At 57.7% G+C, this 17,390-nt stretch overlaps 1 protein-coding gene across 1 annotated transcript; it reads right to left on the bottom strand.

The window, feature by feature from the left end:
- Positions 1-9,116: 9,116 nt before the first annotated feature.
- FOXI2 (forkhead box I2) lies at positions 9,117-10,685 on the bottom strand. Its single transcript, XM_054581790.1, has 2 exons — positions 10,160-10,685; positions 9,117-9,559 (listed from the first exon to the last, which is right to left on the bottom strand). The coding sequence occupies exons 1-2, from the start codon at positions 10,668-10,670 to the stop codon at positions 9,117-9,119; spliced, it is 954 nt and encodes a 317-aa protein (XP_054437765.1). The 5' UTR covers positions 10,671-10,685.
- Positions 10,686-17,390: the final 6,705 nt, after the last annotated feature.

Raw genomic sequence — 17,390 nt, 5'->3', positions numbered from 1 at the left:
GAGTGAACGAGAAAACCAGAGCATCTCTCCGCGAGGACACAGGCCCTCACCTGGAGCTGAACCTGTGGGTGGCCTGGCATTGGACTTCCAGCCTCCAGAGCCGCAAGACATAAATGTCTGTCCTTTACTAGCCCCCGAGTCTGTGGGGTTTTGTTGGAGCGGCCTGAACGGACTAGGACAGGGTGCCAAGCCCCACGGACAACGTGTGTGAACGCGGGTGGGGTCGGATCCATTCAGTCTGGGAAGTGAGCAACAGTGACCGAGCGCCCCCTGAAGGGCTGTTAGGGCGGGGTGGGGGGCGGGGGGTGGGAGAGGCCAGGCACACCTACGGAGAGGCCCCCGCACGCTTGGCGGGGGCGGGCGGTGGCAGGGGGAACGGAAGATGGGAAGGAGGAGGAATGGAAGTCATGGAGGGGGAGGGTGGAAGACCGGGGAGCAGTTTGGGGAAGACGGTGAAGAATTTGTGGGAAGGTCGAATGAGAAGGAGTTTGGACCGCAGTGTACACTCGCGGTGTTTTAAGAACCCTAAGAGGAATGTTGTTACGAAATACAAATATGGTGGCACCGTAGGCAAAGGATTGGAGGGCGTGGAGGTCCGGGCGCTGCTGCAACACCCCGGAGTTGATAGGAACCTAAGCCAAGGCTGTGGCCACAGACGTGGGGAGCAGGGCTCTCACGGGTCGCCTGAGAAGTAGGGTGATAGACAGACGGGGGCGTTAAGGCAGGGAGTGGGGCAGTGTCTCTGAGGGCCGCCAAGAAAGCAGGACTAGCGGTCGGCGAGGGGAGGCGGGCACAGCGCTCCAGCTTCGAAATGCTGAATCAGTATCTTCGAACTTAAATTGTATTTTTAAATTATTAGTGCTACACCAGCTTTCTTGTAGTAAGTGCCTGCTATGTCTTTTTCTGTCTCTTTGCTTTCAATTTTCTTTGAGGGCTAATCCTCGGTATATTCCCTATCAGCACCTTAGAGCCAGATCAAAAAGACACAGTCCCCACCTTCTATCTTTATTGGAGAAGTTTAACCACTTACATTTATTATGATTAATTACATATTGGGGCTTATCTGTATCAGCTGACTTTGTGTTTCCTATCTTGTGTTGGTAACTTTTCTGTAAAAGGCAGCTAGATCATAAACACTTTAGGCTTCGTGGGCCAAGGGGCAAATTTGAAGATATTTTGTGATATTTGTATACATACAGTTATAATTTTATGTAAATTTAAAATTATACTTCATAATAAACCACATTTTCAGTTTTAAAAGCGTATCTACTGAATTATAGTTTTTGTACTGAAGTCCAAAGTTGGTCGCGTGTTTATTTTTTTAAAGCTCATACCTATGCCATGACATTCTTTGATGATAAGGCCCAAAGTCAGTCGTGTTTCTACGCTGCGCCTAGTGTGGTACGGGAATGGGGCGCAGTGGACTCAGACGTTGGGAGCGGACGAGGACACGGTGTGTCCTTGCACCTCCACTCGTCACCTGCCCTGGAAACCCACAGCCTGGGGAGTCAGACCAGTTGACCTCGGTCGCCTGCACCCCTCTCGGTTCGGGCAAGTCACTTAACCTTTCTGAGCCCTGGTTTCCGCTGCCGTCGTCAAGTGGAGCTCGTGACCTCTTCCCTGTGGTTCGCTTCTAGCAGACGTCCTGTCCACAAAGCCCCCGGGGCCGCAGCCCTGGGAAACGAGCGGGCCACCGTCACGCCTCTTCCCGGGCCAGTCCGGTGCGCCTGAGCTGCGTCCTTCCCTCCTTTCACCTCCCCTCCCCCTCCCTCCCTCCCTCCCTCCCTCCCTTCCTTCCCTCCTTTCGGTTTTTTATTGTATTTTTCCCATTACCACTTAGTCCCCTTATACCCCCCACACCGCTGCCCGTGTCCGTGAGTCCTTTTCCCTTTCCGCTCGGTCCCTGCCCGCACTACCCTCCCCACCGCCCTTAGCTGTCCGCCTGCTCCTTGTGAGTCCATCTCTATTTTGCTTGTTAGTTCACTTTGTTCATTAGATTCCACATATCGGTGAAATCATATAGTATTTGTCTTTCTCTGACTGGCTTGTTTCACTTTTCTCTTTGTTTTCTTTCTTTCTTTTAGAATAATCCCATCTTTATTTCTCCTGCTTATAAGGGCATACAAATATCGAGAAGTACACTTTAAAAATGTTCACCCATAAGCTGGGTTCCTTTCGACCGACGGGGCCCCGCGGCCCTAGACTGCAAACCTCAGCTCGAGGTCCTGCTGTGTGTCGGAGACCCTCCCCCACCAAGCCTCTCGCGCGATCGCATTTATAAGGTGTTGGATCCGAACGGCCTGGTCCTCGGGGCAACGCCCACGGCACCGGGCCTGGTTTTGTGGAAAGCTCTCCAGTGGACAGTGAGCGGGACATGGTGTCTCCGCGAGGGCTGGCCACTGTGCGCTCAGCTCTGCTGAGTCTTCGGCCGTGGACGCCCCATTGGGCCCTCAGTGGGGCTCGGGGTTGCCGTGTGAACGAGCCAGGGTGAAATCTGAGCTGAAGAGTGGGGTCCCTCCTGAGAGGCCTGAAGAATCGGGAAACATCCATCCTAATAGTTACTTGGAAACATATGACTTTTCCCTGTTATAAATCTCATTTTAATTTTGCGCCTGCAATGACGCATCAATGTGGTATGTGCACTAGCAGACTTCCACGCTCAGACCCTGGCAATGAAGAACCGTTCCCGCCAGTGAGGGCTGAACGTCCTGTTTATTAAAATATTACTGCTGCAGATCCTTCTATTTCTCCTGTTTCTTATGTGTCTTTCCTGTATTATATACACTAACCAAGGCATTATAGAACAAATGAAAGCAAATGTAAACAACCACAAAAAAGTGATTAGGGGCAAAAAAATATCTTAAGAATTGGTTAACAGGGGTGAAAAAGGACAAAACTCCAGCTATAAAATAAATAAATCATAGGGATATAATGCACAGTGTGGTGGCCATAGTTAATAATTCTGTATTGCATGTTTGAAAGTTGCTGAGAGAGTAGACCTTAAAAGTTCTCATCACACCCACACAAAACCAGTTCTGTAACTAAGTGGCGCGACGGTTGTTGACTAGACTTGTGGCAGTCACTTCCCAGTGTATGCAAATATCAAACCATTATGCGGTGCACCTGCACCTAATATAATAACATTTGTTAATTATCTCATTAGAGAAGAATTGCATAACAAATGACTCTAAATGTTCTTCTTTGTCCCCTTTTAATTTCTTTCTTGGGTTGCATTGTTTAAGTAACATGACGAAGTGCTTTCAGTTTCCTCGAATTAAAACATATGATGTGACTTATTCTTTTTTTTTTTTTATCAGAAATCAAAAGCTGTAAAGATCAAAGCGGGCGATGTGAACAAAGCCACGAAGCAGCCCCGTTCCACTCAGGGTTACAAACCGTGCACAAAAAATTAAGCGCCATAGTCTCAGGGATCCCGAAACAGAAACTTTTCATTAAAGTGTAATTCTACTCACCGGAGAAGCCCGCCTTCCCCGCCCCGCCCCGCCCCGCCCCCAGGCTTGGGGTGGGGAGGGGGAGCGCAGGCAAAGCCCGCCAAGAGGGGCGCAGTCAGAGAAGCTGAGCCGGCGGCTCTGGCGCAGGAGTTAATGGCGCCCCGGGCAGTGGGACCGCGGGGGCGTGGAGAGATGCGGGCCGCCACGGTGACGGATGGCTGGGACGCGCATTAGGGGCCTGGGGACGGGCAGACCCCGGAATGCGTCCAGGACAGCGATTGTCAACCCTTTTCATCTCCCGACACACGTAAGCTAACCACTAAAACCGAGGCTAAAAAAAAAAAAAGTGGTTTTTTTGCCCGTCTGACAAAAAAAAAAAAAAAAATAGGTGTAATTTTGATTCCTTCACACCAGACGGCTAGTGTTGTGTTGGCCACTGTCATCTTTTTACTTGACAATCTAAGGGAAAAGAGGGCAGGGCCCCCGACTAAAGAGTCAGGTAGTGCATGTTTTAAAATGTCTTGCAGCATGCCAGCTGGAAACCCCCGAGCTCGAGCAAGGCAGCAGAAACGCCTCTCGCCGGCCCGCTCCTCGCCTCGCCCCACCCTTGAGTTCTGCTACGCCCAGGCCTGGTGGAGGGAGCCCGGCCGGGCACAGGCTGCAGTCTCTGCCTCCGCCGTCGCGCGAGCGAAGCTGGGCCTGGGTGATGGGTCTCGCTCACCCCGAGGGCCTGGCGCGTGCCGGCCCCATGGGCCCGTAGGCCGCCGGCCTGAGATGCAGGTGTGCACAGCTCCCCTCTCGCCAAGGTGTCAGCCTAGGCTGCCTGGGACGTCCTTCCTGTCCTTGCCATTGCTCTCCTTTTCCGAGGGAGGGAACGAGGCGCCTGACTGGCCGCATCGCCCACCTCTCCTCTGAAGCGTCCTCTCCCCCAGCCCCGCGCCGCCTCTGCGCACAGCCCTGCAGCTCGGGCCCTCTGCACACCGACGGCTGTCCCCAGCGCTCTGTCCCGTTCATTTTTGCATCTGGAGGGTCCAGCAGAAGGCCTGGCCCCCTGTGAGGAGACAGCGGGCCCATCCCAGGAGACTGGGGGCCTTCAGGGGGGCCTATGATGGGAGGGAGAGAGTGGGACAAACTCAGCGCGTAACTACTCCTCCATCCACCGGTTCCTTCAGGTGCCTACACCGGGGATGGTGCCGTGAAATGAGGCAGGCGGGGGCTCCCCACAGAAGCCGCAGCTTCTGGGGGCGTGACACGCTCCGCCCAGCGGCTGCAGGGGCAGGGCGGAGGGGCACCGGCTTTGCCTCCGGGTGTCGGGGGTAGGCTCCTGAACAGAGAGGCCTAAGACCCGGAGGGTGACGGGGAGGCAGGGACGTCAGGGCCGGGGTGGGTGGGTTCCTGCTGACACAGCTCTGGGTCACCTGTGGCTTTGGGCAGATAAGTCAGTCACTTGGAGTCTCTGTTTCTGCATCAGTAAAATGGGGAGAACACCTGCCTCAGCGGGTGGTCGCGAGGGCTTAAGGAGGCGACATCTGCTGAGCAGCGGCAGACCCCTTGCCGCCCGGGCGTCCAGTCGGTGTCTGTTGGGCGAGTGCGTGATTTCTGGTGGCGGACAACGCCTCAGCGACCCATCATTCCCGTTCGCTCTATATTAAAGCGTGGGGACAATTCTGGTGGCTTTTTGGTGTTTTGTTTTGTTGTGGTTTTTTTTAATGAAATTCTTACTCCATCTAGTACGCATTTACCCTTCACGAACTGAGTAAAACCAAAAAATGTTTCCCGTTCTTTGTGTTCAGCTGCTGGTGATAGCTGGTCAGAGTCATTTTATTGCCGGTGCCAAGCAATTAGCCTTGAGGAAGATTGTTGAGCAAATTTTATATTGGGTTAAAAGGAAAGGAGTTCCCCAAATACCAACTAATAGATGCAGGGACGCGCCAAAGGCGCCTGGACCCGGGAGCTGCGGGGAGGGAGGGGCCCCCTCCTGTCACTCTCAGACGCCGGGCCTTCTAAGAGGACAGGCTTTGTGGGAGGGCCCTGCACGGGGCTGTGGAGAAGGGAGCACACCGGACACGGCCGGGCCCTGGGCAGCGCGCGGCTCCTGGCCTCGGTCACAGCGAAGGGACACAACTGAGAAGGCCGAGCTGGCAGCAGGTGAGGCGCATTCACAGACCCGGTGCAGCCCCCGTGTCGAGGAGAGAGATGGCTCGATTGCTTTGATCACGCTGTCATCCTCGAGGAGCCACGCAGCCGCAGCCCAGGCTGACGGGGCCCTCCTCTGTCTCGCCCCAGCGGGAGGCTCGCGAGGGCAGCGGCAGGCGCAGGCCGATCGCTGCAGGCTTAGCGCAAAGCCCAGGGCCCAGCTGGCCCCGGGAAGACCGGGCGAGAGCCCCGCATTGTATCAGGACATGCAGGACTCACGCCTACTGTACCTGTGACGTGCGCACGTTCCTCTCCTTCTGAAGTCACATCCTGAATGCAGGTGTGATATTCTCATGTGCTATTTGAAAACACTACACCTTTGCACATGGAGGTAGGTGTTGTGGTCGCCTCTCTCTTGAGCCTCTTGGCCAAGTCAGGGCGCTACGACGCGTGTGTTCTTCGTTGCGTGTGAAGGTGTGTTTCGGAGTCCGAGCTGTGGAAGGTGGCGTGGCTCCCTGGAGTCCGCGCCAGCTCTCATTGGAGGAACTTCCGGAGGCTGTGTTGTCCTTTGACTCAGCCTTCCCACTCGCAAACTAACAATGGATTCCAGTTTCCTGTTTCGCTGAAGGGTAATCATAATCACTGTAATGTTATTTCCCTGGATGAAAAATACCAATTGATTGTGATGGATACACTTAGGAAATTAGATTTAAAGTTACACATTAATATCCCCAGGCAGCATTGCTAAAATGCGAAACTTATGTTCATCCTAAATAAACATGCTAGATGAACCACATGTGAAATGTAAACTCATATCTTGTAACCCAGTGCTTTTTAGAACACTAGTCACTACACTTTTAAAGATACTTTCAACAAATTTGGAGTCTTCGTCACGAATATTTTGTCGTTGCATTGGGTTCCCCTTCTCCCAAGGACTAGCGTGTTTCCAGGGGAGATTATAACTCATTCTATTATTATGCTGTTCGATCTTCAGTCACTTGAAAAGCCCCACCACTGTTTGGCCACAGAGACCCCAATGACCTAGCATTCTGGTAACTCTGATGCCCTCCCCCTCCACCGTTGGGAATGTCTCGTTTCCACGTTTGGAACTTTTTGGCACCACTGAAGCGTTTATTTGGATCGAGAACGGGTTATTCCAACACCGAACCACCCTATGCCCGTGGCATCCTGATGAGGCACTTGTTTGTACAGGCTTATGCGTATTTTAAAAACGAGTTGGAACTTTCTATGGCTTCACAATTGCAAATACAAGACGGGGACAGAGAGGTGGAGAAGGAGGGGCTTCACGGGCACCGCGAAGGGGCTGCAAGGCCCGGCGAGGAGCCTGGCGATGGGTGTGTCTCCACAGGGGCGGGCCCTTCACGTGCCCGCAAGCACCACCAGCCTCCGACGCCACCGTCCAGTTCTCGGGGTCCCTGCCGGGAGGAAGTATTGACTGGGATTCTTTTTACAACCTGTTTTGCTCTACTTATTACTTTGATTGTAGCACATCTTTGCTCTGGGAAAATATTTCTTTGGGACAATGAGAAGTGGCTCTAAAGGTGGCTGTGCCAGGTCCCCCCTCCGTCACGTGAAAACACATCCAGACACACGGACTGCCCTGGAGAGGGACAGATCCTGAGTTGCGCATGCCCTGCCCTGCGGGAGCTCCCTGAACCCGCACGTCGCTCGGCCAGGGTGGGTTTGGTTACACTGCTAATGGTAGAAAGCTTCAATGGATGAACAATTTTTAAACCACAAAAAAGGATTTTTAGTGAAAAAGTTTGGAAATTTGTTGGGAAAGTTTGTATCCCCTCTATTTTAACAGAAAATCCATTGCTGGAACACGGAAAACACCCCTCACCCCAGCCTCAAGCAGTCACGCGGCTCTGATACCAAATGTTCACATACGTATCTGTCAGCCCGTTTTCTGAAGGTTCTGTGCACAAATTGTACATCGTATTTTTCCAATATTGCCACACTAATTTAAAAAACTTATTTCTCTCCCAGTTTCCCGCGAGCGCAGAGCCTAAACTGGGGAGGCTGGGAAGACGGGGCGGGGGTTCTAACGTGAAACGGCAGGCACATCCAAGCCACAGGCACTGGTGTTTCTTTGTAGCACTTTAGTTTATTAAAATAGGCTCCAAGTAACAGTCTTTTATTTATAAGGTAGAGACTTTCTTTTCTTTGGCTGACCTTCACTAATGATATGACATTTGGGAAGCGTTTCCCCCAGAAGAGATTTGGGGCTGGTTGTAAGGCTGGCCAGGCAGCCTGCAGCCACCAGCGAGGCGAGGTGCTGAGAGTCAGCAACTTTCTGGGTGCCCCAGGGAAGCAGCGCAATGGGACCTGGGGTTAGGCTCACCCCAGAACTTGACTGTTCCATGCAGGCCCAACCTTCCCTGCTGCCCAGCACCCCCCCCCCCTTACTGTCCACCAGCTCAGGCTCCCTGAGGCCCCGCCTCCTCCAGGTTCACAGCGCCTCCCCCTTTCTTCTAGAGAAAGCCCCCCTCCCCGTCCAGCGCAGGGAAGGGGAGCACGCCTGCCACGTGCCCCAGCTCCAGCAGGCCCCAAAATGATGGGGAGGCTGGAGTGTGCATGGGAAGGGGGGGGGGGGAAACAGCTACTAGAAACTCGGGAGTACTGAGGTCAAACAGAATGCCGCCTTCTAGACGCTCCTCCCGAGATAAACTTCCGGTAAATACAAACTGGAGCTTAAGTTCACACAGGAGGCTGCAGCTCAGCTCTGCTGCAGGGGCCGGCTCTGTGGACCCTGCAGGACGAAGGGCCGGAGAGGAGAGAGGGAGGCAAGGGTGGCCTCTGGCCTACCTCCCGTGAGCACGTATGAGCCCAGGAGGGGCGGGGGGGGGCACAAACCGGGGCCCATCCCGGGACTCTGGGGAGCTGGGCACTGCTCCCATGGTCCCCAGAGGGGCCTGAGGGACAGGGTCCATGAATCCAGGGCTGAGTGACAGGGAAGGGCTGGGATCCCCAGGGCTCACTGTGCCTGGCAGCCCTGTCCCCTTCCCTGTGGGCAGTCCCGGCTATTAGGAAGTCCCCCTGAAACCGGCCCAGGTCCCCCTGGTTGCACCTCCCAGGCCGGTGGGGAGGGAGGGCGGCCACGGGGTGGCCGGGCCGCAGGAGGAAGGAATGGCTGCAGGTGGGGTCCGGGCATGAAGAAGAGGGCTCTGGGACCCCCAGCTCCCCTCAAAAAGCTGGGGCTGAGAGCCAGCTCTGCTCCCTTTATGGCGGACCCTCACCCCACCTCCCGCCCTGGGAGAGCAGGGGTCCCAGGCTGGAGGAGCCAGCGGGAGGAGTCCATTTGCCCCACCTGAACGGTCTCCTGGGTGAGGAGCAGGCCAGGGCGGGGCCACCTCAGCTCAGTCCCCACGGGGGCTCTGCAGTCCCTGGTCCCTCCCAGCCCTGACCCCTGTGTGTCAGCACACGGGGCGTCACCAGGCAAACACAGCTGCTTCATTCAGCTCAGCACCTCTGGAGAGGGCAGCCGGGACAAGCCGTGGGCTCCCTTCAAACTTCGGTGCCTTCCGGACTGTAGACGAAGTGACCCACACGGAAGCCGGTGGCCACAGTCTGATGGCCAGAGGGGAAGCCAGGCGAAGGGCCGGGGGACTGGGGGCTGTTAGCAGTGACCGTCGCTGGTCTCCCGAAAGAAAATTCGCCTGCCAGCCCCCCGGGGAAGGCGCCAAGGCCACCGGCCAGGGCGCCCATGGCTGAGGCGAAACTGGCGAAGCAGGAGGCAGCCTCGGGCGCGGGCGGGGACGGGGAGGCCTGCAGGTCCGGGGACGCGGTGCCCAGGGTGTCCAGCTCCGGGGCCAGGGCTCGGCCCGGGCTGCGGGCTCCGGAGAGTGCGGCCGCGCTCGCTGCCCCTCTCCTCTTCCTCTTCCTCCGAAAGTTCCCGTTGTCGAACATCTTCTCGCAGTTTGGGTCCAGGGTCCAGTAATTGCCTTTGCCTGTGGAGGAAGGAAGGGCCCAGCCCAGAAAGTCCGGGGTTTGAGGGGCCACGGTGGGAACGTGAGAAATGCGGGTCAACTTAAGAAAGAGTCCCCTCCGGCCTGACCCTGAGGCCTCACCCTCCCCGAACCTCGGGGTGGCAATTGGTCCTGGAACGCAGGGGCCTCCACGGACAGCCAGGCTGGGAAGAATTTGGTCTCGCTTCCCAAAGCGGCACTTTCTTTGTCCTACCAGTCCTTCGGGGAGGCATCGTTTGCCTCCTTTTACAGAAAAGACCCCGAGGCCCAGAGAAGTCACTCCCGAAGCTCGCAGCCGACCCGCTCTCGACAGCGAGCAGACGTTTAGAGACGCACAGAGGACCGAACCTGAAGGCTGGGCCTGCGGGTTCTGCTGCTTTCTAAGCGAGCCCCCTCCACAGCCAAGAAAGTCTCCCTTTCCCTTCCCTCCCCTCCCTGCCTCAGTGCCCCCAGCTGTACCAGCGAGGGCTGGCGGTCCACGGCCGTACCTATCCCTCCCCCGCCCCCGCTCCCGACGAGCAGCCCGGAGGCGGAAATCCGCGGAGTGGAGTGGCGACGCGGAGATTCGTGCGCCCGCATTACCTGGATCGTCCTCGTCGCGGGGCACCTTCTTGAAGCAGTCGTTGAGCGACAGGTTGTGGCGGATGGAGTTCTGCCAGCCGGCCTTGCTGCGCTTGTAGAAGGGGAAGTTGCCGGCCACGTACTGGTAGATCTGGCTGAGCGTCAACTTGCGCAGCGGCGCGCTCTGGATGGCCATGGCGATGAGCGCCGAGTACGAGTAGGGGGGGCGCACGAGTCTCAGCAGCTCCTGCTGGCCCGAGAGGCTCAGCCAGGCCAGGTCAGCGCCCGCCAGGCCGCCCGCAGAGCCAAGGAGCGGGCCTGGGGCCCCGTAGCCAGGGGGAGCGTAGGGGGGCGATGGCCCAGGGCCCGGCACGTAGGGCGCGGGGCTGAGCCCCGGCGCGTTCAGCCACAGGCGCGGTCCACCGCCCGCCGCGTCCAGGTCCCCACGCCCGTAGCCGGTGGGGTGCGACGCTGCCCGGGCCTGGCTGTGCGGGGCCGGGCAGACACCCGAGCCGTCGCAGTACGTGGCCATGGCCCGCCGTGCAAGGACCTGACCGGTGCCTCTGCCCCGAAGCTTATGGGCGCTCCATCCACCTCCGCTGCCAGCGGCTCCCAGTGCTGCCCGCCGGGCCCCGCCGGCTGCCCTTTAAAAGCCGTCGGGTCCAGCCCCAGGTGAGGGCCGGTAAGAGCCTCCTCCCACCCTAGCGTTGGGAGAGTGACGTCTCCGTCCCCGCCCCGCCCCGGGGTCATCTTTCCGCCCCGCCCGGGTCCTAACGTGCTTCTGGCCGCCCCAGAACTCCCGCAACCGGTCCCTCCTGTGCCGCGGGCCATGTTCTCTGCCTTCCCCGCGGGCACCCTGGCCTCCTCAACCCCGCAGCCCCTGTTGCCCCAGATCCTCGGGCAGGTACCACGTCTCCCGAAGTCCAACGTGCGGCTCCCTTGCTCCCCCAAGGGGGACCCCCCTGCAGAATCTCGCTCGCCCCGGACGGCCGCGATGCTGGGCACGGAGTCGCGATGTCGCCCGCGGGTGTGTCGCGGGGCTGACCCGGAGGAACAGCGCGAGGGAGGACGCAGGGGCGCAAGGCCGAACCTGGCTGGTGCGGACCGTGGCACGGGAGTCTAGAGGAGTCCCCGGTGATAACCGCACCAAGGCGGACCAGGGCCCTGGGAGGGCCGAGCCGCTGGAAGCTCCGGGCGCCCCCGCTGTCGAAACCTTTGCGTCTCCGAAGCCCGGGAGCCAGGGACCCACCTGGCTTGTTTGCAGGGTGGCCCCGGGCCCGGGGGGCGGGGGGTGGGGTGGGGGGCAGCGGTGGCCACACCCTCTGCCGAGTTTTACGCAAAAGACGTCTCTGCAGAGTGCGCGGGGCAACGTCCACCGCGCCGGGTCTCCCCGGCTATCCCCTCGCCCCCCGGCTCCCCAAAGCCTCTCTCCGGGCCTCAACCCCCGCCCCCACCCCTGGCTCCCGGCTTCCCCGCTGTGGGCCCTGGGCAGGCAGCCCCGGCCGGGCCGAGACGCTGTAAGGCCGGGGGCGCAGGAAGAGCGCAGGCCCCCGGCTCCGGATCAGATCCCTCGCCCTCACACAGAGAATGGAAACTCCCCTCGCTGGATAATCAAGGTTCAGGGATAACAACGTCCGCCCGCGACTTCAGCGGCTATCTGGTCGAAATCAGTCTCGCCCCGGGCCCTCCTCAACATTTCTTGGTGCGGTGGGTCCTCAGAATGCATCTCAGTTCCTTTGAAAAAGCCGAAGGTCCATGCCCCGCGGCCCTGCGCTCCCGGCGTCGGGGAGGGGGAGGGGCCGGTGGGTTGGGGCTCAGGATCGGCCGGAATGCGGTCCGCTCCGCTCCGGAATGAAGGGGCGGCTGAGCGCCTGCAGCCCTAGGCCTCTCAGGCCCTAACGTCCAATGTTATGTAAAACGGCCAATTTGTGGAGCAATTTACCTCGAGGCAGAAGGGAGAGTCCCTCTGTTGTGACCGTGGCCTCCCTCCCTGGAGGGAACGACTGTTCAGGAAGCGGTGGCCTTCTGCAGGGAAGCGGCGCCTGGGCCGGCTCCTGGGGGTCGTCCTTCAGCCGCACCTTCCCCTCCCCCAGGGATTTCTCACTGGTGTCAAAGGAGGACAGCAGCGGGGTGCCAGGGCCTCTCAGAAGCCCCCTCCCCTGAGACCCTGAGTGCAGGGACAGTGTGGGGAACGGCGGGGGGGGGGGGGGGGGGTCGGGGGGGGGGGGGGGGGGGGGCGCGCCACGGGGAACGGGACTGCTCAGGATGAGGAACACTCCCTGTGTTTTCCTTTTCTCTCTCTCCCCTTCCTTCCTTCCTCCCTTCCTTCCTCCTCTCTTTCCTTTCCTTTCCTACCCCCTCCCCTCCCCTCCCCGTCCCCCTTCCTTCCTTCCTTTCTCCGTTTTCCCTTTTTTGGGTGCCCTCCCCACCTTTTCTATCACAAGCAGCTGCCCGGGCCGCCTGCCTCCCAGGGTGGGGATGATCAACATGTCCTCGCACTTGTAAGCGCACAGCGGTGTCTCTGGAGATGGGACCAGACGTTGGGGAGCGGCCCTTCCCCGGCAGATGTGGTTGCAAGCTTGACTCGGATGTGTTTGCACATGTGACAGGCACGCCGGGCGCCCACGCATGTCCGCATGCCCCTCCCTCCCTCGTGGGAGCGGCACTTGGCATGTGGGGAGTCCAGCAGGCGCCACGCCTGACGTTTTGCGGGACATTTTGTGACCACCGGTGAGCAGGCCAGAAACAGGCTCTGCGAGGATGGACGGTCACCGCAGCCGCACAGCCCTGCCTCGACCCGAATGACAGGGACAGCAGAGAAAGAGAGGAGCCGGCCGTGTGGCCAGGCAGGGGGGCTCGCCTGCAGGCTGAACCCACGAGGACCACCCTCTGGCCCGCCGGAGGGCACCTGCCGGGGGTGCTGGAGGAGCCTGCTGCCCCGCCGGGGTCCCCTTGTCAAGGCCTGGGCGGGGGGAAGGCAGTTCGCTGGGTGGCAAGACGCAGTGACTTGGAGACAGAGTTGACTGTACCGACCGTTAACTGCACTGCCGTGGTAATAAACCAGGGATGTTGAATTTTAAAGAACAGCTCGGGTCACCTCGTGCAATGTAAAGGGGTGAAAAAAGATGACAGGTCTTTCCAAATCTCCTTCAATTTTAATAGCCCTTCTCGCTGTTAATACTGCAACACGTGTGGCTCAGAACCTCTAAGAAAGTCAGACGACCCTGCCTGTAATCGCCCTCAATTTTACTTCATAAAAACTGTCACAATCCGGGCTGCGCAGGTCTGTCCACATTTTAACCATGTGGAGCCCGCGGTCCCTCCTCCGTCTCTGCTGTGAGCGCCGCCTTCCCTCCCCGCGGAGGGGACTCAGGGCGTGCGCGTGCGCGGATGGAGGGCAGTCACTGCCGGGAGAGAGCGTGTTAACACTTAGCCTTGGGTGGATCTCTGGTGGGAGTTTCTCCAAGAGGAAACAAAAAAGCGCCCCGAACCTCCGGGAGGGAAAAAGAAGGGGAAGCGCCACCAGAGAACCCAGCTCCCCCGGGCTGGGCCTGCCCACCTTGCCACTGCGCCTCCCTAAGCAGTGCAGGCCCTGTCCTTCACATGCCTCTCCTTCTTTGTTCTCAAAAGTGACCCTCCGCCTCCACGGCGACAGCTCTCCCCGTCCCGCCGGCACCAACTTCCAAGCCCGCCTGCCTTCCCGCTGGTCCCTGTGGGACCAGAGAGGGTGTCCCTGCTTCCTTCAGCCAGCCCCTCTCCTGCGTCGCACGGGACGGCCACCCGAGCTGCACATGTAGGGGGCACTGCCTGGTGCGCCCCAGACAAGAGTCGCTGGGCTCCCAGGCTCTGGCACCCACACATTTCTAGCCACCGACCGCCCACCCCCCACTCTGCCCCGTCAGCATCTCCAGATCTCAGTTCTCTCCATCCTGACGGACCCCTTTCCCAATGTTGCCCCCTCTCTCTGCTTCTCCCTGGTGTCCAGCTTTGGGAAGGGGTGCGCTGTCCTCCCTCTGGGGACCGCAGTCCTTGCTCAGCCCCGGAGGACTCCCCGAAAATGACCCAGGCGCAGCATCCAAGGGCTCCTATCACTCCAAAGCTTCGAATCACGTTGATTCCTCGTTTTGCTTGACTCTCAGGAGCTCCTGACGCCTTCCCGAAGGAACCCCCATTCTCTACTTGCTCTGTGCCTCTGTTCTCTTCCCAGCCTCCTCTCGGCCCGGGGCTCAGCCACCTGCCCCCGGGGCCCTGCTGCTGGTCTTCTCGTGGCTGTGGCTTTAGCTCGGGGATCTCAGCCTCGGCAGGACGGACGCGTTGGCCTGGGTGATTCTTGGGCATCCTTGGCGCTGTGGGGTATCACCAGTGTCCCTGGTCTCTGCCCCCCAGCTGCCAGCGATGCCCCTCTGTTGCGACAACCAGAAGAGTCTTTGGATGTTGACAACTGTTTCCCTGGGACCACATCCCGTCTGGTTGAGAGCTCCTGCGTTCACTAATAATTTTGCAGTTTTTATCATCCACTGGGGTGTCGTCCTCTCCAACTCAGCGCGCCCCAAACGGAACCCATTATTGTTCACACACAGGCACTGGGAGGAGTCTCCGGGGGCTGAGAGTGCCCGGCGGACAGGCCGCGGGGACGCAGGAACTTGGGTCCTCCGCCCGCAAGGCACCGAGTCCTGTCAGTAACAGGAGAGCCCTTGGGGGAGGCCCCGGCTGCAGAGGCGGCGGCCGGTGCGCCGAGCGGGGCTCATCCCTGTCCTGGGGCTTGGATGTAATAAAGGATTCGGTTTCCCGGGGAAGGGGTCCCCCAGCTAGAAACTGCTTTGGTGTTACTTCCCATCGCGGTCACTGCCTGAATCAATGCCTCGGTTGGGACTTGCGAACTGGAAATTTCCTCGTTCTGCCATTCCCTGACCCTGTATTATGCATTAAAAAAAAAACCAACCCAGGGCTTTCTGTCCTCCACTGGACTTACTCAGTTTTCCGAAACTGTAATTCCTATTACAAAGAAGAAAAATACACACGATTTCCCCTCATTTATTGATTTTTAAGAGAAAGATGTGGCTGAAAGTCCTCTTAATGGGAAACGGTACGTTTTTGTTTGTTGGACTCCTCTTCCTGTGAGTATCGTATGGACTCAGGAAGTTTTCTGCACTTGATGTTTGAATATCATTATTTTTGTGATGCTTACACCGTCGGACACTGGGGTGGGGGAGAGCCCGGAGCTGGCGGCTGTGTCCCGTGGGCCCGGCGCTGCCCGTCGTGGGGCGTCCGCTTGGCTCCGGACCCAGCCGTGCCGGACCAGCGCGTCCTTTTCCCGACCCAGGAGGGGCTCGGGTGGTTTTCTCCCCAGGGGGCCCTGTCCCTGTGAGAGGAGAGAGTTAAGAGACCAAAAGGGAGAGAGGAGGACGTTCTCCTGGGGAGCGGGTCGTACTGCCCCTAGACCCCCAGTGAACAGAGCTAGGAAACATTTTTAAATCGTTAACATACTTCTTAGTTCCATTTAACACGCAGCTTTTCTTTTCTCGTTTTAAACGTCACTCTCTGCGCGCCTCTCCGTCCTCTTCCATCCGGAATCTGATTCCTGAACCGTCAACGCCCTTCTTGCTTCGCACCTCCCCGCACGCCCGGCGCCTTCCAGCTGCCCGGCCGGCGTCCTCACGAACGGAGAAGCTGCTCCCTGGGAGCTCCGGTTTCTCTGTGGTTACTGTGTCCTTAAAATATATCCCCCTAATAAAGGACGGTCAAAGGAGTATGTACTAAAGTCACGGGAAGTAGTTTTCTCTGTGTGGCCTGTGGCTGTTTGCGCAGTCCGCTTCGTGCCCGTTCATTCCACGTGCATTTAAAACCGTACATTTGCAGCCCTGGCCGGGTAGCTCAGTTGCTTAGAGCATCGCCCGGATACGGCAAGGTTGCGGGTTTGATCCCTGGTCAGGGCACGTGGGAGTCAGCCAATGAGTGAATAAGTATGTGGAACAACACACTGATGTCCTTCTCCCCCCCCCAATTAATCAATCAATAAATTTAAAACCTTAAGTGTGCTCAGCACTAAGAAGGTGGAAAACACACTTGGCAATTTAACTGTGCAGTGTTTCTTTTCCTGGGTGTACACATTAAAAGACAGGGGTGATGGCATTTGCCCGGCTTCCTTGAATGTTAAACGCAACCCCAGGACCCCCTAAGGACGCACGGAGTGTCAAGGTGACATTGGTTTCTGTGCCTTTGCAGAAGGCACATGCTGTCAGAGACTGAGCGGGACCACGCCGGCAGGGGCGGCCGGCTTGGGCAGTGAGGACAGAGTGGCCTGCAGTGTCGGGGGGCTCGGGCCGGAACCCCGGTCCTGTCCGTTGCTGACCGCGTGGCCCTCAGTCTCCTCCCTCCTACGCAGTGACAGCCACTGGCTCCCCTCCCCACGGGGGCTGAGAGTGGCCCGGGTAGCGCTTCGCAGTGCCCTGGCTCAGTACAGCGAACGGGACTAGGGCCACGGATAAGGGCGCGTTTTCTCTCTGCTAGTCTGTTTTTATTTTTCAAAAGAAGTTTTACTGTAGCAAAGGAGCAGAAAACTCCAGCAAGCAGCTGGGGTGGGGTGGGGGCTGGCGAGGAAGCATCTGCGCTTTAGGACCACGGGTGGGTGTGTCTGTCATCTCTCCCCTTTCTAGTTCCTGTCCTTATTATGTGACTGTCATGCCATCTAGTGGCCAATTGTAGTTTATTTCCTCCAGCGGGTCCCGTTTGGTAAGAAAAACTCCTATATTTATGGAACGTAATAGGTAGGTTAAGCTCTACTTCTTCCCTGTTAAGAAGGTAATGAAATAGACAAGAGGAGAGAACCATTTAGAATCCATAGCCATCGATAAAAATATTTTTGAATAAAAAAAATTTAAGAGATATTGCAATTTCTTTACAAGGAAAACATTTGCTACAGAGAGGGTGTGTTTCTTTTATTATAAAGTTTTAAGAATATTTTTATATTTGTTTTAAAAATTCTAATGCCAATTTTTATGATAATTCTATTGAGCATCTTTAACATGACGCTAATAATTACACAGGATTTGATAGTAAGGGCCAGTATTTTGTTTAAGGGAAAGAACTGCCGAAGTTCAACACCACGACTACGCCTTGGCTGAGACACAGAGATGAGCCTCCCTGGAGTGAATACGGCGTTTCACGGCTGTGGAGCCGAGCCCCGCGTCGGGGCGGGACAGAGGAACCTGGGAGCCTTCGAACAGCGTCCGTCGGGATCTGGGTGGGTCCT

The sequence above is a fragment of the Pteronotus mesoamericanus genome, unplaced genomic scaffold (assembly GCF_021234165.1).
Source record: "Pteronotus mesoamericanus isolate MK-2021 breed Mesoamerican mustached bat unplaced genomic scaffold, CSHL_Meso_final contig_657, whole genome shotgun sequence".
NCBI lineage: Eukaryota > Metazoa > Chordata > Mammalia > Chiroptera > Mormoopidae > Pteronotus > Pteronotus mesoamericanus.
This window is presented reverse-complemented; position numbering and strand designations above follow the sequence as displayed.

Coding starts and splice junctions, on each gene's coding strand:
- FOXI2 (XM_054581790.1), bottom strand. CDS start 10,670: ATGGCCACGTACTGCGACGGCTCGGGTGTCTGCCCGGCCCCGCACAGC. Junction 9,560..10,159: donor CCGCGACGAGGACGATCCAG/GTAATGCGGGCG, acceptor CTTCCTCCACAG/GCAAAGGCAATTACTGGACC.